The sequence below is a fragment of the Silurus meridionalis genome, chromosome 9 (genome assembly GCF_014805685.1).
Source record: "Silurus meridionalis isolate SWU-2019-XX chromosome 9, ASM1480568v1, whole genome shotgun sequence".
Classification (NCBI taxonomy): domain Eukaryota; kingdom Metazoa; phylum Chordata; class Actinopteri; order Siluriformes; family Siluridae; genus Silurus; species Silurus meridionalis.
In genome coordinates this window covers 26,246,971-26,272,800 of record NC_060892.1, presented here as the reverse complement: position 1 = coordinate 26,272,800, position 25,830 = coordinate 26,246,971, and the positions used below count along the sequence as shown (strand labels likewise).

General features: G+C 42.8%; 2 protein-coding genes across 6 annotated transcripts in view; one reads left to right on the top strand and one right to left on the bottom strand.

Moving 5' to 3' along the window:
* The first annotated feature begins 1,232 nt into the window (after positions 1-1,232).
* Positions 1,233-11,952, top strand: tmem259 (transmembrane protein 259). 5 transcript variants are annotated; one of them, XM_046858023.1, is made up of 12 exons: positions 1,233-1,530; positions 2,076-2,359; positions 4,609-4,905; positions 5,390-5,552; positions 6,931-7,041; positions 7,649-7,771; positions 7,866-7,966; positions 8,132-8,189; positions 8,558-8,641; positions 8,792-8,924; positions 9,039-9,138; positions 9,530-11,952. In XM_046858023.1, the coding sequence occupies exons 2-12, from the start codon at positions 2,141-2,143 to the stop codon at positions 10,106-10,108; spliced, it is 1,968 nt and encodes a 655-aa protein (XP_046713979.1). In that variant the 5' UTR covers positions 1,233-1,530; positions 2,076-2,140; the 3' UTR covers positions 10,109-11,952. The 5 variants fall into 5 exon arrangements, with proteins under 5 accessions (XP_046713979.1, XP_046713978.1, XP_046713977.1 ...); XM_046858022.1 differs by having other exon boundaries at positions 1,233-1,902; XM_046858021.1 differs by having other exon boundaries at positions 1,233-1,936.
* The window catches only part of grin3bb (glutamate receptor, ionotropic, N-methyl-D-aspartate 3Bb), a 48,344-nt gene continuing 33,871 nt past the window's right edge, over positions 11,358-25,830 (bottom strand). The window contains exons 3-9 of the mRNA XM_046858017.1: positions 24,479-25,571; positions 23,387-23,532; positions 21,069-21,184; positions 19,787-19,938; positions 14,797-14,961; positions 13,992-14,059; positions 11,358-13,883 (exon numbers count right to left, since the gene is read on the bottom strand). Of these exons, the coding sequence (XP_046713973.1) occupies positions 13,346-13,883; positions 13,992-14,059; positions 14,797-14,961; positions 19,787-19,938; positions 21,069-21,184; positions 23,387-23,532; positions 24,479-25,571 (2,278 nt within the window). The 3' untranslated portion in view covers positions 11,358-13,345. The remainder of the gene's footprint in view (positions 13,884-13,991; positions 14,060-14,796; positions 14,962-19,786; positions 19,939-21,068; positions 21,185-23,386; positions 23,533-24,478; positions 25,572-25,830) is intronic.

The window sequence follows — 25,830 nt, the reverse complement described above, 5'->3', positions numbered from 1 at the left end:
TATCTTATAAAGTATTTTATTACTTTTATCCTACCAAGCTTGATTTTAAATTGTATATTTGTCCAGACGATGACTCTGTATGTAGCTTTTTTGGAGTTGAGGATAAATCTGTTCTTCATCTCTTGTGGAATGTGCACATACAGCTTTGTTCTGGAGGGATTTTTTAATGTATCTCATCACAGAAGTTCTGTTTGATTGCTACGACTTTAGACTTAGAGACTTTATTGTCATTGTAGTAAAACAACAAAATGTGTTTGGTCGCTTTGAGAACAGCAGCAATAAGAGAGAAAATGTAAGAGTATGTATAATGGTAGAGACTTTGACATAAATCTATTTCTTTTCTCAAGATTTGATATTTATACAACTGTATAATATGTAATGATGATTCTAGTTTATACTCCTGGCATTAAAAATGTAAACAATAGTAAATGTGTATTTTTCTTTGTAACGAAAAAAAGCATATAAATAAAGCTTACTAAGTTTACTTTTATTAAAACTCTGAATAAAATTGCGTAACACAAACCATTTATAATTGTAAAATTATATTAAATAGAAGCTCCCAGTGATACTAAATGAAGAGCCATTTGGGAGCCGGCTCTTCTAAGGGAGTCGAGCCAAAGAGCCGAATCTCCCATCACTACTACAGACGAACGGTGTACAACTGAGTACGCTAGTGCACAAGCACGCGCGCTGCACTGAAGAGTTACAGACAGCGCCACCTGTGGATCGGAGTGTTATAACAGTCATCTCACCATACAGACCCAACACGCACTGTTTATTATTATTAGGGCGGTTAAAATGAAGGCGGTAATAACGCGTCATCGCAAATTCATTTTAACCGTACGCGTTTTTATTAACGCGCGATTAATGCAGTGCGAATTTCTGTTTGACCATTTTAATAATCACCCGTCTCCATACCCCCCTGTCCTCTACATCTGCCCCTATCACACCAACTACCTGCATGTCTTCCCTAATATAGTGTTTGGTTGCACTAATAATAAACATAAATTGCATAAATCACCATATTTCTCTATGTCCATGTTGATTAAAGTATTTAAAACTTTAAAAAGTTTAATTACAAGGTACATTTAGAACAGATAAAAAAAAAACGTGATTAAGTTGCGATTAATCACAAATTAATCCATGACAATCATGTGATAATCACGATTAAATATTTTAATTGATTGACAGCTCTAATTGTTATTATTTCTATTGATGTTGTTTTTATTATTTTTACATTGGATTTTAATTATTATTCTAATCAAACCAAACCAAATTTAGATTTGCTTATGTGGTCATCCATGACACAAGGGGGCGCTGTAGACTGGAGCTCCACTCGATGTGGTTTCCGTCCCTCCCAGTTCCGCGGAGGAATCCTGTGTGTAAACAGGAGCTCGGTGTAGTTGGTGTTGGTGGAGTCGGTGGATGAAGCGCTCCTGTGGGCTTCTTGAGCAGGGTTCTGGAGCTGGTGGAGACGCGCCTGGAGGTTGACCTTCACCCGGAACTGGTGCCGAACAGGGCAACATACGGGTACTGCGGTTAATCCTAGTCGTTCACGTCACAGCCGCCGGAGTTCGCAGTTAGCCAGGCTAATCCCCGCCTCAAACTCCTGTAATCCTTCACCTCAGGATTATCATCATCATCATCATCATCATCTACTGCGCGCTCTTTTCCTTCACCAGATCACTTCATCCGGAATATTAAATACTCGGGTGTTTTTTTTTTTGTTTTGTGAAATACGTGTACAATGTGAGTGTTTGATTGCTAGTTTACAAGCCGATGCTATTTTAGTGGGTTAGCTAGCATCGTGTGTGGGATTATTAGCGACATGGAGATTCACAGAGGCGCCACTCGTGTTTGCTAACTGGAAAACTCCGGAGACATGTCACGTGACATGTGCAGGTAGCTAGCCAGCATCGTGGCCTTCACTCTGAGGGTGTGTTCCTGAGCAGAACATTAGAATAATACTATTAATAATAACAATAATAAAGTCAGTGCAGGGAGTCATCTGAGGGACACGTCGTTCTGTGTGTGTGTGTGTGTGTGTGTGTGTGTGTGTGTGTGTGTGTGAGCAGCTGTACTGTCCCCCCATGACCCACCGTGGCAGTTCTGCTCATCCAGCTGTGCCACCCGAATAACAATGTCAGACAACCAAGGCAACCAGAACAACAACAATGCGCCCCTGAACAACAACAACGGCCCGGGGAACCGACTGAGGAACCCAAATGTCAACCAGAACCCGCTGATCAATGTGCGGGACCGACTCTTCCATGCACTCTTCTTCAAGATGGCGGTCACGTACGCCAGGCTCTTCCCTCCATCTTTCCGGCGGGTTTTCGAGTTCTTCGTGCTTCTGAAGGTGAGATTTGAGCTTCTGTGCTTCTGTGATCCCCCACCCCACCCCCCTGCTTTTGGCAGGTGTGTACAGGTGTGTGAAAGGGGAGTACAGGTGTGTAAAAGGGGAGTACAGGTGTGTACAGGTGTGTGAAAGGGGAGTACAGGTGTGTAAAAGGGGAGTACAGGTGTGTACAGGTGTGTAAAAGGGGAGCGAAGGTGTGTACAGGTGTGTAAAAGGGGAGAACAGGTGTGTACAGGTGTGTAAAAGGGGAGTACAGGTGTGTACAGTTGTGTAAAAGGGGAGTACAGGTGTGTAAAAGGAGTACAGGTGTACAGTTGTGTAAAAGGAGTACAGGTGTGTAAAGGGGGAGTGAAGGTGTGTACAGGTGTGTAAAAGGAGTGAATTTGTGTACAGATGTGTAAAAGGGGAGTGAAGGTGTGTACAGGTGTGTAAAGGGGGAGTGAATTTGTGTACAGATGTGTAAAAGGGGAGTACAGGTGTGTAAAAGGGGAGTACAGGTGTGTAAAAGGGAGTACAGGTGTGTAAAAGGAGTGAAGGTGTGTAAAAGGTGTGTAAAAGGTGTGTAAAAGGTGTGTAAAAGGGGAGTGAAGGTGTGTACAGGTGTGAAAAGGGAGGGAAGGTGTGTACAGGTGTGTAAAAGGAGTACAGGTGTGTAAAAGGGAGTACAGGTGTGTAAAAGGAGTACAGGTGTGTAAAAGGGAGTACAGGTGTACAGGTGTGTAAAAGGGAGTACAGGTGTGTACAGGTGTAAAAGGAGTACAGGTGTGTACAGGTATGTAAAAGGGAGTACAGGTGTGTAAAAGGAGTGAAGGTGTGTACAGGTGTGTAAAAGGAGTACAGGTGTGTAAAAGGAGTGAAGGTGTGTACAGGTGTGTAAAAGGGGAGTGAAGGTGTGTACAGGTGTGTAAAAGGGGAGTACAGGTGTGTAAAAGGGGAGTGAAGGTGTGTACAGGTGTGTAAAAGGAGTGAAGGTGTGTACAGGTGTGTAAAAGGGAGTACAGGTGTGTAAAAGGGGAGTACAGGTGTGTAAAAGGGGAGTGAAGGTGTGTACAGGTGTGTAAAAGGGGAGTACAGGTGTGTAAAAGGAGTGAAGGTGTACAGGTGTGTAAAAGGGAGTACAGGTGTAAAAGGAGTGAAGGTGTGTACAGGTGTGTAAAAGGGAGTACAGGTGTACAGGTGTGTAAAAGGAGTGAAGGTGTGTACAGGTGTGTAAAAGGGGAGTGAAGGTGTGTACAGGTGTGTAAAAGGGGAGTGCAGGTGTGTAAAAGGGGAGTGAAGGTGTGTACAGGTGTGTAAAAGGAGTGCAGGTGTGTACAGGTGTGTAAAAGGAGTGCAGGTGTGTAAAAGGAGTGAAGGTGTGTACAGGTGTGTAAAAGGAGTACAGGTGTGTAAAAGGAGTGAAGGTGTGTACAGGTGTGTAAAAGGGGAGTGAAGGTGTGTACAGGTGTGTAAAAGGGGAGTGAAGGTGTGTACAGGTGTGTAAAAGGGGAGTACAGGTGTGTAAAAGGGAGTGAAGGTGTACAGGTGTGTAAAAGGGGAGTACAGGTGTGTAAAAGGGGAGTGAAGGTGTGTACAGGTGTGTAAAAGGGGAGTACAGGTGTGTAAAAGGGGAGTGAAGGTGTGTACAGGTGTGTAAAAGGGGAGTACAGGTGTGTACAGGTCTGAACCTCTTCACCTTGATGGTTTTGGGTAAGGACCGTTAATGCTCTATAAACGTCTCTACTTTTCATCTGATGCTGCTGTTATGTAATGTATCAGTTCCTCATTGCTGCTGCTGCTGGAACCTTATGGCTTCCAGAACAATTCGGTTTCTGCATGCTTCCTGTTACTCCATCTTTGATTACGACATCAGGACTTTCATTTTAGCGTTGTGCGCTTCTGTACCTTCTCTCTCAGGTATTTGCCTGAAAAGCCTTCTGTGAAAATGGAAGGTGAGTCAATCGATGTATGAATATGAAATGATTGACGTCTGGGTGTTAGTAATTGACGTCCCAGAAGAAAAAAAAGATAAAGCAACCTGATGTTCTGCGTTCATGTAACTGAAATAAGAATCATGAGATTGTATAACGGAGATAATAAGATCAGTTGATTATATTTATAAAAGATGCTGCTGCTGGTTTTTGCCCAAAGTGATCGAAAATGTCACTTTTCTGGTTGAATGAAGGGGAAAAGCATCACTTCCCCACAGCTGCAAGTCATTATTGACGGGATGAAACTGAAAATGTGCATTTTTTTTTTCTCGTTTCCAGGCCTTGTTTGTGCTCTTCATTCTAGCCTACATCCACATCGCATTCTCTCGTTCCCCCATTAACTGCTTGGAGCACGTACGTGAGAAATGGCCACGTGACGGCATCCTGCGCGTGGAGATTCAGCGAAACTCCAGTCGCGCGCCCATTTTCCTGCAGTTCTACGAGACAGAAGGCTTCCAGGGTCTTGTGAAGGAGCTGGACGGGGACAAGGAGGAGTCTGGTCAAGTTCCTGTTCATCAAGAGGAGGAGGAAGAAGAGGAGATGACTGTGGACATGTTCGACAACAGCTCTGTGAGGGTCAGTGTGTGGAAATTTCACTGCTAATATTTATGCATGAGCTGTCTTCTGTTCACCGAGTCTGTTCGCTCAGATTCAGACGAGCGAATGATTGCATTATATAATAATTCAAACGAACGCTGTTTGTCTCTTCGGTAGTAAACCAGCGACACACTAGTGCATTGCTCATACATCATTAATCCAAGCTGCTGGGTGTTTCGTTTTTATCACCGGCTGCTGTAAAACAGTGTCTCTGCCTCATGTATATTGTGTAGATTCTGTCATTCCATTGCTCTCTCGTTGCCCTCGTTTTTGTCCTGCTTGGCACGTGCATCAATTTAGAGACGTGCAATTTCCATCAGTTCCCTGTAATAATCGATTCAGAGATGATATTGAATATTCGTTGCAGTAATTACAGAATACAGCAGAGGCACCAGAAGCGATTCATTATAGTGAGACAGCATCCTTTGTAAATGATAACGCAATAAAACTGTTTTTTATGCAGTTCGAGCTGGACATTGAACCGCGACTGAAGCCTCTGGTGAGGGATGGTGCCTCGAGCTCGGGCTCCAACGACACTCAGGACCTCTCCTTCAGTCAGGCGCCCTCTAAAGGTATGCAGCCGCTGAAGGAGAGTGTCTCCGAGATTGAGATGCTTACGAGAGCAGGTAAAGCTCAACATGTCTAACGCTTTAATCCCACCCCTTCCCCCGGCACCGCAGACCTCCTGCTGCAATGCTCTTCTTCCTGCGATCTCATGCTCCCATTCCTCACTCGCCTTCTTTCATCCACCCCTGCCTGCAATGCCCTTACCCACTCCATTCACTTTTTCCACCTCCCTCACAGTCCCATTCTTTCTCTCTCTGTGTCTCGCTCGACCACGAACTGACTCACGTTACTGATTGGAGTTAGAGCATGAACCTCAGCTCGGACTCTATGTCAGAGTTCCTGAAATTTTTCTCAGTTAGTATCAGATGTCCATCACGTCATCTTAGACGTCTCACCTCGGGTCTGTAGGCCCAGTGAGTCTCACACCCACGTTTATTGATGTTGCAGTAGAAATCGTGAATGTTATGGCATTCTGCATTCCTCACGAGCCTCTTATCAACAAAGAATGTGTGTGTAAAGGAGAAGAGATGCTGCTGACAGGTCTGACGCACATTCCTGCACAACAGGCCTGACCTCCAGCTTGAGCTGCACTTTCTAAAGCATCAAGCTGCTAATGTGCCACTTTTACACTTTATACACTTATATCTTATGTCTATTACACAAGAATCTGAGTCCAGACATCTCCAGATCACGTTTTTCCAACAGCTGGCACACACTCAGCAGTGGGGGGTGCGATATCAGAAAAAATATCTCGATATTTCTTTGGGATTTTATTAATAACTTTCTCGATAATTAGACAGTGTTTTGCAGAGCGTGTTATTGTGCCGGTACCATAAGAACCACGGACAGCGACTGCTTTGATATTGTTCGTATTGTCTGGTGGTCAGTTCACAGAGGTCACATTGAATAATCTTTTCCAATAAGTTTAAATCGATTTTTCCCATTTTTTCTAAACTTGTGCACCATTTTTTGAGTCAAATTCTCACTTTTATAATGTAATATAAATATTCTATTTCAACAGCTGATTTTTGGGGAAAGAAAAGGCGCTTTCTGTGATATTGATATATGAAATGCTATAAATGTACACATTTTCTGCATATCTTGAATATTGTGATCATTCTAAATGCATTTTAATAGACTGACGGAAATGCGCACATGCACGTGTCTAACCTATTAGACGTCACGTAACCTATGCCTGTGTTTGGGTTTCACGATATACTCGATGTCAAATCGCACATCGTTAAAACAACAATTAAGAAATGATCGTAGACGGTGTTTATTTCATACACCCCTATACTCTAGTACATCTAAGATACACCCTAGTGGGATTTTTATAGGTGCCTTTGTAGTTTCCTCTTCGGGTCTTGTAGTCAGACAGAATGTGTGTATTGTGTGTGAGAGCGAGGAGGTGACAGGTTTGTGTTTTCCGTTCCGCAGTGTGGCCTCAGGAGGAATACATCGTGGAGTACTCTCTGGAGTACGGTTTTCTGCGGCTGTCTCAAACCACACGACAGCGCCTCAACATTCCCGTCATGGTGGTAACCCTGGGTGAGTTACACACAACACGTCCATGAAAACCTGCAGGATTCACCTCACTGGCACAAAGCAGCTGCTCTAGAAAGTTCCTGATCATTTCTAGTGCATTAGAGGATGAGTGTTAGGAGGAGATTTAACCATATGTACATCAGCACTGGTAGATATTGTAAGGTAAAGGATGATATGTGGTGCTGCAGGACTCTTTCTCTTTATAAAGGTGTGTTAAGGGTTGAAACATGTGTGTGTGTTTAAGTGGAATGGATTGTAATGTGAACAGTAAAGCTTCTTTAATCTGATCTTGGCTTCAGATCTAAACACATTGGAAGCTTAAATGTGGCTTCTGCAAGCATCACATGATTTCCTGCTCAAGTGTGAAAGATACACCCAACCTCATACAAACATATCGGGGGGAAAAATGTATTTGTAGATAATAATAAAGATTATTATTTTGCTCTCGAATGTTTCTCTAGTGATCACACTTCTGTAGTCTGTAATTTGGCGACACATCCATGTCCACAAAGTATTGCCTGGAGGTTCACTAGACAGTACTGGAACCAGTTTCACTAATCACATAAACCAATTATATAGCATTAAAATAATTAGCTGATATTTTCTACAGACCCAGTAAAGGACCAGTGCTTTGGAGACGGTTTTAGCCGCTTCCTCCTGGACGAGTTCCTCGGCTATGACGACATACTCATGTCCAGCGTTAAGGCTTTAGCGGAAAACGAGGAGAATAAAGGTAAAAACCTGACCCGTTTCCGCTTGCACATGTTTATATACAGTACAAGGTAGTAGCGATCATGGTGTGTGTGTGTGTGTGTGTGTGTGTTCAGGGTTCCTGAGGAACGTGGTGTCTGGAGAACACTACCGTTTCGTTAGCATGTGGATGGCGCGTACCTCCTACCTGGCTGCCTTTGTAATCATGGTGATATTTGTGAGTATCTCACATTGCCTGGTGTCCTGTGTGTCATACAGTGGTGTTTATTTAAGAGTCGTTTGTGAAGTTATGTTTAGACAGAAGTAGGTTTAAAGAAATGGTTGAGTGACAAAAGAATAATGTGTCGTAATGATGAGTTTTGGTTTCCTCCGTGTTTTTCAGACCTTGTCCGTGTCCATGCTGCTCCGCTATTCCCATCACCAGATCTTTGTTTTCATAGGTAACCTTGAAGACACCAAGCTAGGCTCTCTCTAAATAGATATACACAATGTCGCCAAAAGTATGTGGACACGTGACCATTACGCCCGCATGTGAAACACACAGGAGGTTTTTGGAGGGTATAGGGTTTACAGTTTCCCTACACTGGAACTAACAGGCCCAATCCTGTTCCAGCATGACATGAAGACATGTTCTACCATGTTTAAGTAAAAGAACTCCTGCTCAAAATCCTGAACCAGCTGGTAGCTGAAGAATATGGGATGCTCAGTGTGCTGGTCAGGTGTCTTCATGCTTTAAACCCTGCATGCACACACATTCAGAATGATGATGAACTGTATTTTCTTAACCTTTCATTTGTCTGGTGTTCAGTGGACCTCCTGCAGATGTTAGAGATGAACATGACCATTGCATTCCCAGCTGCTCCTCTTCTCACTGTGATCCTGGCACTTGTGGGTAGGTGCTGTTTGTACAAACACTGTTTGTAGCTGAACCTGTTACTTTGTCAGTGTGAACTTTAGAGAAGCAGAAATGTAGAAATCGTATTTGTCTAAACGCAGCATGATTTCCGATCAAAGCTAGTTCTTTTTGGTGATGTACCCACAGGAATGGAAGCTATCATGTCTGAGTTTTTCAATGACACAACTACAGCCTTCTACATCATCCTCATCGTGTGGCTGGCGGATCAGTACGACGCCATCTGCTGCCACACCAACACCAGTAAGCGCCACTGGCTCAGGTACTGCTCTTCAATCTGCTGTAAAGGCTCGGTTCTGCAGAACTATTCACATGTACGCTGTTTCCATCATAGTGATGATGCCTGCTTAGGTCCTGCTCTCCTGCTGTTTTTCAGGTTCTTCTATCTGTACCATTTTGCGTTCTATGCGTACCATTACCGCTTTAACGGACAGTATAGCAGCCTGGCACTCGTTACTTCTTGGCTCTTCATTCAGGTAAGTTTTTGTCCAAGCTGCAGTTCCTGTACCATTTTGTCTCGTGTGTCACAGTACCAGATACCAGTGGTGAAGGACACAAACCATGTAGTAGAGTTAAAGTAGAGACACTCCGTAAAATCAGACTCCTTTAAACTTTCACTTGAGTAAAAGTACAAAGGTTTTTGCCTTCAGATGTACTTAAGTATCCAAAGTACTGATTTATTATAACTAGAATGTTCCTATGATTATTGCACAAAATGTATTTGAGTAAAAAGTAAAAATTTGACTTTGAAATGTGGTGAAAAATCTACTTGAGCACAGTAATGAATCACAGATCGGTATATTTGATCCCACCGTGCACATGCAAACGGAAATCTAACTTGCCTTCCCTCTGTGCGATTGTCATCAGCACTCCATGATCTACTTTTTCCATCACTACGAGCTGCCAGCCATCCTGCAGCAGATCCGCATCCAGGAGATGCTCCTACAGAACCAGCAGGCTGCTCAGGGCAACCAGACCGCGCTGCAGGACAACCTGAACAACAACACCACCAATGCAGCACATCCTGGCAGACCAAGCGGAGCCGGCGTGGGCACCGTCAACGGCCAGTCAGCCCTGACCCCACCTCAGGCCGAAGCTCCTAACGGCCTGCCCGGTCCTGCGCCCAGCGATCAGGACTGGATGTCCGAGACGGCAGCCATCATCACAGACGCCATCATCACGGAGGCGCTGACGGCCCCACTGCTGGACGCGACGGCGCCAACCGCAGGCGTCACGCAGAGTGCAGGAGAGAATGGAGAAGGGAGCGATAGATCAGAAGAAGCCCAGGATGACAGAGGGAACGATGAGGCAGGAGCGACTCCTCACATCACGGACTGCACAGAGGCAGAGGTGGACAAAACAGACACGCCTCGATGGAACGCCAAACAGGAGAGCGAGAGTCAAGCTGAGGCTGCCACGCCCGGTCCTGACTCCACCCCTTCCTGAGCTCAACCAATCATTTTGCCTTTTTACCTCTTTAACTAGCAGAGCTTTTCACCTTAAATGCATCCGTCAAGGAGGGAAGAAGAGCACCAACAGCGATGGAGCGCAATGTAATCACCGCCCCACACACACACACACACACACACACACACCCATGCAGAAAAGGGGTAAATGTTTTCTTTTGTACTCAGACGCTTCTTGAATTATTTGGAGACATGACGATGTGATCATCCGGAGAGCAATTGTGTGTTTTTTTTTGTTTTTGTTTTTTCTTTAAGATGATTAATGATTGGTTTCTTTAAACACTGGGTGTGTTAGTGTACAGTGTGTATAATAATAATACTGATCTGATCTGATCTGACGGCGTGCCGGGACTCGTTCAGAACTCGGTGTCGATCCGCGTTACCTTTACTGTATGCGTTTAAATCAAACCAAATAGCGATTGATCTTTTCGAGCAGGATGAATCTTGTGAAGGTTTTAATGCGGTAGAAGATGACCCAGTGTGACGCTGAAACCAAGATCTCACCCGGATGTAGTTTACCTTGTGAAAGTATAGTCTTAGTCCATGATGCCTTGAAAATGTGTTGTGTTTTAAGGAATTTTTTTTTTTTGGGAAGACTACATTTCAGTGTCAAGGATCGTTGAATTCCTTTCTCAAGGAAAAGTTCCAGTTTTTGGAACGGATTGTTGTTGATCTTTACAATTAATGCACTAATCTCGTTAGAAGCTTGTAAAGTCCGCTTTTTGCTCAATTCCAGGAAGATTTATAAAGGTGCCCTGATGAATCGTTTCAGATTAAAGAGCAACGTCTTGTAATTCGTCTCCGTAGTTCCTCTATATTTAGGGTTACACAGATTTTATTAAGGCTGCAGCTTTGGACCTTCAGTTCAGGATGTTTCACCTGCAGACGCGTTGGTCTCGTCCTTTTGCGTATCGTAACACCTGATTGGTACGCTCGATCGTTTTTGTTGCTCTTTGCTTGTGTGTGTGTGTTACTGCATTATAAAAAATCAACCCTTCAAATGGGTTCATTTTCCCCCAAAACCCGTATCACATAAGATCTACTTTCTCCTCGACATTGTAACTTCCATGGAATGTAGGAGTATAGAAATATTTTTGATAGTCCACAGTAAAGGTTAACAGGAAGCCAAGCGCAGTAGAATATTATTATTATTATTTAATGCCGTATGTCACGATGCTAGAACCCGTCCGGAACCAGCCTCGTCAGAGATCAGCGAATATTTTTATGTGCAAATGGATCAAAAATCTTTTTTTTTTTTTTTTTTTTTTGAAGAGGAGTGAAACAGAATCTAGAGGGTTGTACGCTTTATAGATGGCGCCGCAGGACAGATTAACTCAATTAACAGGATCTCGCTTTTACAAGTCGAGTTAATTGCGAACTTTATTCCGTCAAATAGATGAAGACGAACACGTCGCCGATCGTCTCTACTCTTTGCACGAGAGAAGACCGGAAGAAACGTTTTTTGTCTGCCAGGGGTTTTCATTCAAAGGCTATGCAACAAATGATAAGGTGAACGTCGGTGGCCTCGGGGATGTCGGTTTTTATCCAAAAAACGTGTGCAATAATTCAAGTCAGGTTTAAGAGATTTTCAGCACGAATGTTTCCGCAAATGAGCTTTTACGATCGATTTACTTTTCTTCTCTTTTTTTTCTCTGCCTATTTGCCGTTCTGTGTCAGAATGCAGGATGATGAGTTTCTATCCATTCATCATACACGATGAAAAATCCACGGTTCTGTGATGAACTCTATTTGCTCTTTCATTCAGTTGTATTTAAATGTAAAAAAAAAAGAAATGCATAAACAGACAAAAAGGATTTTCCACTCCGCACGTCTGCTTGTGGTTCCTTCTCTGAGCTGCGGGTTATGAATAAACGACAGAAACCCTGTAATAGTAGAATGATGTGAAGATGCTGTACAGCCAAAAGTTTGTGGACACCTCAGCTCTGTCTTTTTAATAATCCGATTCTGAATTTCGTCCCGTTTACGGTTCTAATGAGCTCCACTCTTCTGGGAAGATTTGTGCTCTGCTACAAGGGTGTTAGTAAAGTCAGGTAGCGATGAAGGTGAGGAGGCCTGGGGGTGCAGTCAGAGTTCACATTCAGCAGGAGATCTTCCACTCCAACCCGTGGAAAGCAGATCTTCATGGAGCTGGAGCTTTGTGCACAGGGTTTGCACTGCCATGCTGAACAGGTTTGGGTCTCCTAGTTATAGTAAAGGGAAGATTTCATGCCGCTGCTTCCAAAGACGTCCGTGTGCATCCAAATTTGGGGAAGAAACACATGGCTGTAAAATTCAGGTGTCGCAATACTTTTGTCCATGCAGTGTGTGTTATATAAGGTGGGTTTATTGAACACACAGATACCTTCACATGAATGTACCATCAGGTCAGTGATATAAACGAGTGGAAATTATTCATCTTTCAATAATGCACATGATTTATCATTTGAGTAACTTGATTTCTAGAGCATGAGTCCAGAATTTCCTTAAAAAAACACGTTTGACGATGAATATTTCTGCTAAAAAGGAGAATCTTACGACCGCCTCACTTGGACTAAAACAGGATTTGGGGATTTAATTTTCTCCCTTGCAGGTATAACCCTTTATAGCGTTATATTAGTGTCATCTACTGGGTCACATGACCATCACCTGCACCTGAAGATTAGAACCTGACCTACTGCATGCTGTGGAGATCCCATCCAACAGACGTTCATTCACAGTTTATTCAATTAGGTTTATTAGTGAAAAACATCCAGGCCCAATTAACAATAATCATTTCAGATCAAATACTGCAGAACCGAACAGAACATTTAAAACCCACCGAATCTTTTTTTTTTCCCCCTTTGTTTCAAATCCCACGCCGGTGTTCCCATAAACCCCCCAAAACCACATCAGCAGAGCAGAGCATGTAGAAACACACACTCCCCACAGGAGGAGACATGATCTAGCCATGCTGATGTGTCCTGCCTCGTATCCGGAGAGCTTTTCGGACGTCTTCAGGCCTCGGCTGCATGGCTACGTTTCTCTGTCGCGTCCTCGTGACGTGGTGCTGCAGATCTGGATGACTGTAGAAAACTGGCGAGTCCGTGTCCCGGTGTCCTGGAGCCTGATGAAGCCATAGCGTGAGGAACCGCAGCAGCTTCTCGGCATCAGTGAAAGCCTTTGGAATCGATATGAAAAACAGGATGTTTGTCGCGTCGTTCTTTTGAACGCGAAAGCATCACCTTTTTCCTTCCAGATCTTTGACCAGGGAGCGGCAAATCGTAGCCGTGACCGTAGGTGGTCCCTCTTGGGTCAGTGGAACCACGGAAGCAGCGCGTTCTTTGGCGAGAGCTGTTTGGAGTTGGGCCCGACGCGCAAGAGCATCCCTCAGCTGACCACGGATCTCTTCGATCTTCACCTGCAGCTCCTCCAGCTCTCCATCCTTCGGAGGCTCCGTCAAAGGAGGCGGAGAGGACGGGAGTGGCTGTAAAGGGACCGGCCCACCGTTTTCACACACTCTCGAGACACGACTTGCACTGGGCGCAGGTCCAGGACCAGAACCGTCTCCAGATGCAGATCCTGAAGTACCCTGTCCACCTTCTGCGACGACGCGGGCGAGGAGGCGGCGCGTGTTCAGCGTCTCTAGGTTGAAGTGAACCCTCTTGTTGTCCTTGAGCTCTTTGGCGGCTCGGCTGCTCTCGTTATTCCACTTGGCGAAGGTTCCGGGTGGCGGAGGTGCTGGAGGTTGTGCCGGCTGGGATTTCTGAATATTACAGCTGTAGAGTAAATCAAATTATTAACAAAATGAGAAACGCACACCAGGTTCCATTCGTTCTAACAATCATCATCATGAGAAAGAAAATAAACACGTGGATGAATTGTACCTTTTCTCTGTGTTGGCTCTCTGACGCTTCACGTCCTCGTAAGTCATGTTCAACGCTCGGTGAATTTTCTGTGATAAAACAAGTAATTATCTTAAAAAAATAAAAAGCATTCGGCTCTGAAAATCAATGAGACGATTATTCATTCATCTTCAGCAACCACTTTATTCTGCTCAAGGTTGCAGCAGATCTGGAGTCTGTCCCAGATACAAGACAGCAGAGAGACAAGCTGGGTGGGATGCCAGAGTTACACACACACACACACACACACACACACACACACACACACTTATACTGAGGGACAATGTAGAAAACCCAGGCCACCTCCTGATGTTTCATTTTTAGTAAAATGTTCATCTCTAATTATAAATCATGGTATTTTAAGATGATAGACATCTTCAAATCTCAGTCTTCTCTCCTCGACCACACTGTTCCTTAGGAGTTCTGGAACCGAATCCATCACACCAGTTTGACTCATCATTGTATAAATATCGTAGTCTCAGAAAGTTCTTCTCATCACTCCCACCACCCCCAGACATTAAACACAGTTTAGGACAGAACCCTGGAGAAACCAAACAAGTCCTTCATTAATCGCGTTACTCTTCTACCACCAGATGGCGCTCCATTTCTTTGTTGAATTTTGGGACATGCAATAATATTAAAATTAAAACATTTCCCACATTTTAGAATTTGTTCCAGATTGTTGCTTTGAAGAACCTGTACAGGAGGTTCTCCACTAACTGGAAGTTGGGATAATGTGAGCACAAGTGGAACCATGGAGATGCAGTGCATGGTGGTGGTGTCTCACCTGGCTGGTATGGAGCCAGTATTTGAATTTTTGCCGGCGGCGGATGTGAGGCAGAACCAGTCGGTAGAAGGCGTGTTCACCTGCGAGAGTGAGTAAGGCCCCGGTCACACCCACACACAGCAACACAAACAGCCCTGAGAAATGACGGATGCCCATCTGCAGCGTCTGCATGGAGAAAACATCACAAGTCTTAGAGTTGAACCATGTCTGAAAATAACTACATCATAAAGCCCTTTTAAACCCACCGAGATAAAAAAAACAACTGAAAATGCATTAAAAGAGTTCTACCTGAAGATAAAACCTTTTTCTGCTACCTGAACAGCTACTAAACACATCCCCTGGATTTAGAGGTGTGACGCTACTCGCATCCGTACCCGAATTTCTCGGCTTTTGTTTCGGTACATGTTCTGAATGCAAATCTTTTTACATATGTTTGTTCAGTCTCCGCCCTCAGTGTTGCTGTGGTTACGCACTCGTTACTGGAAATACGATTTGTTTTGTTAGTGGCTAGCAGCTAATGCTATGAATGAAGGACGGAGGGAATAAAGACATTTGTAAAAGTCTGCTGAAAATTAGAACAGTTAAATACTAAGAATTGTTAGAACATTTTAATATTTAATGTAACACACACACACACACATGAGATGGGGTTCAAATGTAAACAAATTTTCCATTTATAGTATCAATTTAATTTGTGCCAATTTAATTGATTACTCAGTTTAATCAATATATTTAAGTGTATTGCATTAATTTGATTTATTCAATTTTACTTTTATAAAAATATAAGATATAATTTTATATATTTACCCAAGCAAGAATTGTATTAAAAATTGTTTACATATTGGTTGTTCCTGTACAAAAACTGAACCGGAATCAGGACCTGGAATCATCTTCAGTCGAATCTTGATTTCACAGGCAATTCCACAAAAAAGATAATTGCTGTCCGGAATATGAATCTAACTGTATACTGTGCGTAATGTAGAAGAAGGATCTCCTAAGGTTCCATTACAGTCTCAGGGAGATCTTTGATGATGTGGTCACCTCTGGCACCATCTGGATTTCTGTCATTCAGTGTTATTGGTGTTTTGAAACATTACGAAGAGATTCGATTTTGATTTAATGTAATTATTTTTATAATTGAACTCAGTAATGCGGAGATGTGCAGGTAATTACTCCACATGTGACAGATTATTTACAGTACACTCTAGATACACTCACACTAAGCAGAACTGTGGATATATGAAGCACACACACACACACACACACACACACACACACACACACACTTTATTCTTATTGAAAAAGGAACTTTCAGCGAGCTCCCATTGTGTACGAATTGAAACAAATCTCTCCAAATGCTCCATGCACTCCTGAATGTTCACGCCAGTGTTGTGTGAGATAAGCCGATGAGTGAACGCACGGATGTTGGAAGGCTTTTGTGCACTAGCAGTAGATGTCTAGTCTCTAAGCAGTGAAACCTAAAATCCCTTTCCAAACACTCCTTTGATGAGTTTATGTAGTATCCCGGACAAACAGCAGGGGGCGGTGTATTTCTTTCAGTAGAGGGCAGCTCAGGGCTCATGGCTGAGATCTTCTCGTTCTCTCAGTAGCGTCTCTGATGGAGAAGGATTTCTTCTGACTCGATGTAAATACAATTTATTTATCTTTTTTATTTTTTTATCAATGCGTTTCTTAGAAATCGGATTTCGGTTTGTACGCGAGTCGTCGAGGTTTTTCGGTTTTGCTTCTGTAAACGTGAGAAATGTTTCCACAGCACTTTTCATTATAACTAATGCACCTGCATGCGAAAGGGTTGCAGAGACATTATTACATTATCGTAGATGGACTTCACACACTCATTTCCACTACGAGAAAATTTAGCATGACCTGCTCCACCCTGCTTATGGGAGGTGTGAGGGAACAGGGGAGAACCTATAGTCAAGTCAAGTCAAGTCAAGTTTATTTGTATAGCGCTTTTCACAACAGACATTGTCTCAAAGCAGCTTTACACAAATCAACAGTGATGGTGAATGGTGTGCATTTGTCCCTGATGAGCAAGCCGTGTGTGTATTATCTATAGGAGATCCAATACACACACACACACACACACACACACACACACACACACACACAGGAGAAAAATGCTAAACTCTGCACAGGCAGCAGCCCACACTAACCCTGGGACCCTGGAGCAATGCGGGCGATGGCGCTACTCGCTGCACCACTGCATACAGGAAATAGTTTGCGCGGTGACATCGTGCAACTGATGTGAGAACGACGTTGCTAGGCAACCCTAAAATCATAGACAACAATTATCTATCTAATGGCGTTTAGGGTTTAACCAACGTTCACGTTAATTACATTAAAATTGCAATGACTGACAGCAAACGTAATTTTTATAGATGCTAGCTAGCGGAGCAGGAGCTTGTCGTTCTGCGTAAAAAGAAATACGTACATCATGTTTTTGTACACCGTAAACTGACTGAACATTCATTGTTTTTATTTTTACTAGCAGATACGACAGGATTACTAGCATTAGCATGCTAATCATGTTTATTAACTGCTATAGCATTTTGGAATTTAATTTGTGCAGGTATCAACATAACGTTGGAACTTTTTTTTTTATTAATATGGTTAAAAACGATGACCACAAATGACTCCTGTCACAAAGTGAAAATGAAGAATGAGAAAGCAGGAGGAAATCCTTCATGACGTCTCCTGGGCTCTCTTTGACCTGAGGGCATCAGATAAAGGAGAAGACCGCAGAAGAATACTGACACCTGGCCTTCAGGGCTTCTTCAAATCCGAACTGTTCCGGATAAAACCAGACTTTGGTTCACGGATCGTTCTGACGAACACGTCAGGAAAAAGTATTTGGATGTTCTCGTATTGTGCACGTGTTACTGCCCTGCGTGTTCTTGATCCTGATGGAGCAGTGAATTTTGAGAATAGGTTCAAACAAGTACAAATTAATTGAATGAAGAATTTTAATATAATCAATAATCGTTAAACAGAAATATATTGAAATCTATAGGAACGTATTTTATTGATTGGTTTTTATAAATTACATAATAATCAATGCCGTTGTCACATTTCAGGATCAGGAAACGAATCTTATTAAAAATGCAAACATGCAAAGCAAATGTTCATCTGGAAAACAAGTCCAGGTCACAGAGCAGGAATAAAACTAGTCACCCTTTCAGCCCGATCTGAACCAGTGACCACAGAAATCCCCAGCTGGAGAACACACTGGAGAGCTTCTTAACATCGGCGTGATGTTTCTGCTACACTTCTGCCAGCTTTATCAACGTCTAGCCGATGCCATTAAAGCAGGAGGATTTAAATAAAATGATAAGAAATAATCATTTTAGTGAGGCCATGGACATTATGCCCTCAATTAACTTCTATTTTTGCACACTGGGGTGCGTATTTCTGAATCTTGATGCGGTGTAGCAGAAGCTACTCAAGGTCATGATAAATGCCAAAGGATTAGTAAAGACCTCAATATGTCTCCAGAATCTGCAGGTTTTGTTTGATACCTGTTCCAAAGCACGTAATGGTGTAAATCTCGCTGTAAAAGAAGATCTTCACTGTTGACATAAACACAGCCCTGGAGAAAGTGGACTCTCAATAAGATGGTTGTTTTGATGAACATTCAGGAATCAGCTCCCTGGGTATCGTCAGTTTCCCAGACCAGATGGCGTAAACGTTATCTGCATATGTTCTCCGCCTTTTTTTACCCAGACTTTCTTTTAAAAACATCCCGGTGGAATTGTTTGATCGGGTTAACCAGCAAATAATTGCACAATAACATGGTCCAGTGGCTCATGACAGATGGCCTGCAGTTACATCTGTGTAGAAGAAAGAGGAACATTCCCCTGCCTTCCTGTTCACCATCCAGAAATATATTACAGGAGTTAGTAAGGAGATCGGATTCGCACCTCAACAAGACATGACAGAGTTCAAACTTGGAATCATTTAGGCACGAAAATGTTTTTTTTAAACATGGTTTTAAGCAGAAAAAGATGAACACGTGTGCCAACTGGGCACATGCCCATGAGTCCTGCCAACCAGAAGGCCATCACGAGCATCGATTTAAAACGAATCAGTAGACCGTTTTCTTGAATATTAACACTTCTGGGAGGTTCCCGTTTGGACAGATGAGATCGAACCGAAGCTTTCTGAGGGACCGTCCTCGCCATGCTCACAGATGGAAAAAGAAAATGAAAGCTTCTCTGAAACACGGAGGACGAGCCTGGAATCTGTGCATCGGGGAAAATCACAATGAAATCTCAAGACTCCCAAACCGTTCCTGAGCAAAAAACATGTCAGAAAGCTCCATCTCAGATGCAGCTCATGGGTTCTCCGACAGGATACAGCACCCGAGAACCTCAGTGACCGAGAAAGAAACACTGGATTAGACTAAAGTCTAAATCCTTTCCAAAATCTATAGAAAGAAACCAAGCAGTTTGAGCAAGTCCAGAGGAAAACTGAAGTTCTCATGGAGAAGGTGAGCTTGCATTTCTTGCCACACCGGATCTGGAGATGTGTTTAAAAGAGTGCATCTTTTCCCAGTGTCACCTCCTGCTTCAAACGATACACAAGGAATAAAACATGAAGTGGTGTGAAGTTATACCAGGGGCCAGTGTGGAGCAGAGGAGCCTGGTTTATATTTGTGTGTGTGTGTGTGTGTGTGTGTGTGTGTGACATCAGAGCCAAAACATGTCCTGTCTCTGTAAGTCAAGCCTTCGAATATTCTCGGTTTCATGCACAGTGATGCGAAACCCTCTGACAAGCTCCGGTTGTTTTATTTTTTATTTTTTTGGAAACTTTTCAGCCTTATTGTGATCATCATCCTGAACCGAACTCAAAAACCCCGAGCTAATACTGTAAAATATTCACAACAACTCCAGAAGATCTCAGGTTCATGCAGTAGGAAAAAAATAAATCAAATGTAAAGTTGAAAAGCAGGAAGCCGTCACCGTCTCACCTCTGTCATGGCGAAGACTCTCTTTCCGCAGGGAACCACTTTGTACCACTTGTCGTGCAGCATGTCCATGTAGCCGTCCGATTTGTATCGGCTGATGAACTCTGAAATGTTGGATGTGAGAGGCGAGTTCTGGGCGAGTCCGATTCCGTAACCTGCCGGCAAAAAAACGAGTCAGAGCCGCAATCGTGCTGTTTATTTCATCTGGAGCGTAAACACTGAAGGTGAGTCAATGACAAAATGGGGGACTCAAGTGTACGGAGTTCAGAAACCTCATGTTCTCTGCATCACAACAATAATTTTCAATCTGTTGAAAACTAAAAGAATTCTGACTGCAGCGAGAGATCTGGCCACGAGCAGTCCGAGGACGGACACAATGGAATTAATGTGGAGAAGACGTGTGAAATGAGAGCAAGGTTTTAGAAGATATTTTTAATCTTGAGGGCTGTAAGTGGTTGCATAAATGGTGAACAACAATAATTACCCCCAATCATTTTGAATCTCATCTCTGTGCTTGTAAAATCCTGAAACTTCACTTTTTCATCATTAATAATTGAACGTTTTCTATTTCACTTCCCTGGAGAGGTTTGTGGCACCTTCTTATACCCCTGTTTTTTTTGAGGAACCTCTGAGTAGGTGCTTTTCTGCCACACGGGAAAAAGCCGAGAGAGTCTCATCAAAGAAATCCTCCAGACAAATTTCAAAGCAGGTGAGCTGTGAAATACCATCAGGAGTTTAGAAAACGAAAACATGGGATGAGAATTCCAAAAAAAGGAAAGCACATGGATCAGTGCAGGCCGTGGAAACCACAAATAGATCTGGTTCAGTGTGTGTGTGTGTGTGTGTGTGTGTGTGTGTGTGTGTGTGAGAAACCTGGAGACTGATTTGTTAGCTTTATAGCAACTGTCTACAGTTTGGAGCCCTGACAATGTAAAAAAAAAAAAAAAAAAAAAAAAAGGATCAGGCTGAAACCATTCTAAAAATATCTGATCTAATAAACAAATGACAGACGATTAAAATTGTTATCTGAGTAAAAACCCAAGCGTATCGATTCTAATCGTAACTACACTCCAATCTCTGTCCTTTCCAGATGTTTTCCAGAACGATGATTTCACATTTACATCCTGATTTTATGTCTTCCTAAAAGCAGAGATTCTCTGATTTCTCAGCAGTATAGAATCTATAAATCCACACAATACTGACTGCTTTAAACGTGCACACAGTGTGACCTCTATATATATATATATATAAAGTGTTACAAAGGAAAGAGAATTGAGTTTCTAACCTTCGATAGCGAAGGGTTTACCGACCGTCAACAGTTTACATTCAGCATCGATGGATACCTCGAAGTCCAGCAGAGCTTTGTCCATGATGAAAGCGTCCAGCTTAGGGGGATCTGTCCTTCACAACACAAAGAGAGAGGGATTATAGAACTGCATGCACACACACAAGCACTTTTCCCTACTTGGCTATTCTTTGATTTGATTAAATATGCACAGCAAGGTTTTCATCAGTCAGACTCGGCCTCGCTGTCAGTTGCAAATGGAACCATCATCATTTGTCCAAGCAAACTGTTCCTAAGAAAACACACCCATAAATCTGGTGTCACCCTGAACGAAATGGAAAATTAATACACACCGATGCACAATAGCCGGATCAAATTGGTGCCGCTAAAAGAACAGCAGCACAATTGCTGATTAAGGAGGCATCACACTAAAGATTTTTAGCCTGCAGGAGAAACTTTTCACAATGAACGTTTTTTATTCAAAAGTTTTGACAGGTTGCTGAAATGTGCTGAAAACGAGAAAGTATTCAGTCTAGCCGGAGTAAACAGCGTATCTGGGATGCATGAAGGCGAAGGCAAAAACAATAAATCATGATTAGGCAAAAGAGAGCTTATATATATATATAAATTGGAACAGACCATTGGAGGCTCACAATCGTATCAGACGTCTTCGGATACAATCGCATTAAATTTTCCCCTTCACTTCAACTAGGAGCCCAAACCTGTTCACACATGACAATAACCCTGTGCACAAAGCCGGCACCATGAACATCTGCTTTACATGATTAGAAAGATGTGAAAGATCTCCTGCTATAGAGCTCCAACCCTATTGAACATTATAGAATGCGAACGCTGACTGCACCCCAGGCCTCCACGCCTACATCAGTTCCTGACTTTACTAACACCTAAATGAAGCTCCACACATTTCCACAAATCTAGTGGAACATCTTCTCAGAAGAGTTGAACTTATTATAACAGCAAATGTGAAATCTGATGTTCACAAATCATATACAAATCTTACAGATGGTTGTCCACAAACTTTTGCCTTCCTATATTTTCCACTTTCCAACATGACCATGTTCTTGAGTTTACTAGAACCATAAAACAGTTTGACATCTGGTTGGAAAATTACCGAAATAATCTGACCATTTTTATATTTTATTGGGTTCTTTCTGCCATCCAAGTACAGATTTCTTTAAACTAGTGTCACAATACCACCAGATATTGGAACCATTACCATTAGAAGGAAATAACAGAGAAATAAAAAACAAATATGAGAAAAACTCTGAACATATAACGAGCAGAAACAAGAAGAAGACGGAACTGAAATGAAGGTAGGAACAGAGACTTCTATGTATTTTCATATCAACCTGGACTACCAAATACATGCAAACACCACACACACACACACACACACACACACACACACACACACACACACATCCTGAATCAGTGTCACAGACTTCAGCACAGCAACAACAAAGAAGACACAGGTGTGAGCAGACAGGAAGTCCCAGACCTTCTCCCTGCACAGAATAATAAACATCAAGAGAAACAGGTAGAAAATCTGGACCTTATTTATCTGAGTGACTGATACTATCAACATTATGATCCCAAATCTTTTTCCCTGATCTGATAAAAGCCTCTAGTTCATCAGTAAATCATAAAACAAGATGGAGAGCCTGCTAGCATCAGAAGCTAATCAACAACAAAATGGCGTAATGCCGTTATCGCTAAATAACACCATATACATTATACATATATATATATATATATATATATATATATATATATATATATATATATATATATATATATATATATATATGTGTATATATATATATATATATATATATATATATATATATATATATATATATATATATATATGTATGTTGAATAATATATATATATATATATATATATATATATATATATATCGTCCAGGAGCAGAGGCTAAAAAATGAAGCATCACAGATTAGTTGCTTTTCTGATCGAACAATGCAGAAAATGGAGCAACATAATTCTACATCGAACTCTGCATGAATCTCAATTCTTCACCTCCACATGGTGCAGTAACCCTCTGTACGAGTTAAACAAGTTAAGAGTGTCAGCAAGTGCTGCATGACACAAACAATGAAATGTTCCAATATCCTTGTACTAAACATCAGCACTCGTGGAACGTCGCCTGTCCAATCAGATTAATGGACTATAATTAAGCGTTGTTTCAAAATCAATCAATCAGTACACAAGATATTTCCAGTGTTACACCACACTCAGGTATTCTCTTGTTTTTAATGAATGCCATGATCTCTTACTTGAGAGTAGCAACACCATCTGGCGTGGTGGGCTCGTTGAACCTCCTCATATATTCGTGCATTTCAGGGAAGCTTTTCTTCATGTAGTCCTCGGCACTGCTTTCACGTACCGTGCCAAAGCGGAACCCTTGGGAGGGGTGATGGAGCTGGAGAGACATGTGATTAACAAAAGCAATATAGTCAAGAACAACAACTTCAATCACAACTGATTATGTCTCAGCTGCAAACAAAGCTGGATGAACAATAGCACACAGACTGAAAGATAAGCATTGAGTATAACGAGGAGAAAAAAAAGGTCTGGTGAATGTGGACGCTAGACAACACTATACTTTAACGCCCTACAGCACAAACCACTGAGTTTGTTTATTTTTTGGTAAGGGTCTCATTAATGCAGTTCCTGTTTCAGGTGCACAGGTAGTCAGAGTGTCATTAGAGCACTTATCTTATGGTTCCTACATAAGAACAAAGAAAAATGTAAAACAAATGGTCTCGAAAAACATCACAGGATCTTTTTAGCACTATAATTTTCACAATAGTAATATCTACACAATGTTCACATTGCTGATGTCACCAAATTATGGGAGAAATCTGTCCTGTATATGAAAGCGCAGGTTAGTCCAGAAAATGATTGGATAATGAAATTAAACATGTATTCTAACTAATGTGTTGTTTTTGCGGTCATTTTTCCCACCTGCACTGTAAGGACCTGGTATGGTAAAGTCTAACCAGCTTTGTTTTGCATAGCACAGGTGAATATTCAATAAAAATGATTCCTTTAATAGAGATTTATGTCACACACATTCTTCATACAAAGTAATCAAAGATTCTTTCAGCTTGATTAAAGGAGGTGGAGGGCAATTTACTACCAAAAGCATGGCCTCCGTCCTCTCTACACATCTCCTGCACAGGTTTAAGAGGTGTTCCGGGTCACTGAAAAATCACCCTCACTTGAATTCATTAAGCTTTGCTTTGTGCATTGTGTTTTTGTGAGTGCTATAAATGTTTCCTTAAATAGAGACCTGTGGAGCAAACCACTGAACCTCCACCTGAACTAAAGCTTTTAGGAATAACTACATGAAATAAAACTCTCACTTTGGCATCATGAATGCCTGAAAGCTCTTCAAAGGTCTTTTCCCCAACCATAACTGCAGCAAGGTTGGCTGTGTAACTGGACAAAACTAACAAGCAAAAGATGGCCCACAGGTTCATGAGGAATCGTCCTGTCCAGCACTTGGGCGTCTTACTCGATACCGTACGACCAAACAGAATGGCGTAGCACAGGTTAAGGGCTGAGGAGTAGGAGAACACCTTAACGCGGTTACGCCCGTGTGGAGTCATGCCAAACGGGCTTTTCCACTCATAAAGGGTGAGGAAGAGTGCCGTCATGTGCAGTGCTACAAAGATGCCCACCCACATGGACCAGTGCAGTGGCCACATGAAAGCTCCGATGGGTGCTGCCGTGTCCTTGCTGCGCACCAGGATGCCTAAGCTGGTGGAGAAGAAAGGGCTGGTGAAGTCCATGACTTTGCTGCGTGCCGAGTTGATGCTGAAGCTGGTGACGGCCATATCAGCCACGCCGTTTAGCAGGTCTCCGACCAGTCCTGTCCAACGGCCACCTTTCCATGCCCCGTATTTCCCGTCTCCCACAATGTAAAGGTCAAATTCAAAGTTCATGTCCTCAGCCAGCTTTTCCAGCAGGTCGATGCAGTAACCATAGCAGCACTTGCTGTAATCCGCTGGAATAAACGTGTTATTCCCTTGTGCTCGCATGGCAAAAACACGATCCAGTGTGTCTGAACTGTTGCTCCCTGCATCCAGGCAGTACTGTCCTGCGGGGCAGTTACCATCCTCGTCCACCTCCCTCGTGAACACAAACGGATGCTCGACAAGGGTGACTACGCGGACGCGACTCCCAGAAACGGGGAATCCGGGCCTCCAGCGACTGCGCTCATGACCTTTTTGTGCCTCGGTGCGTTGGCGTGGGGTTGAGCTCTGCCACAGACCTCGCTCCTCTACATCCAAGTGGGTGCCCTCCCAGCTGCCCACCGTCACCCAGGTGGGCTGGCCCACGGCATCGCGCCGAAGCCTCCAGATGTGCACGCGCTGAGATGTAAGAACGCGTGAAATGTTGCGTTGCACGCTGACTGCTCCAGTCAACCCCATGAAGGTTGTGTTCGAGAGAAACCTGCAAGTGAAAGAACCGATATAAAGACTTGCAGACAAAAATGCAGCACAAATTATACCTAGAACATCAGTAATAACAAATAGTCAGAAGTGTTCTTCATACCGTACCTCTGCACTTCCAGGAAGGTGGGTAACCCCTCACTTGTTACAGGAGCAATACTTAATTCTGTCTTATTGCCACCAGCAGGACGACAGACAATGAAATATGGCAGCTGCAGTCAGGGATGGACTGGGGAAAAGAGACTGCCTCTCTGCATGAC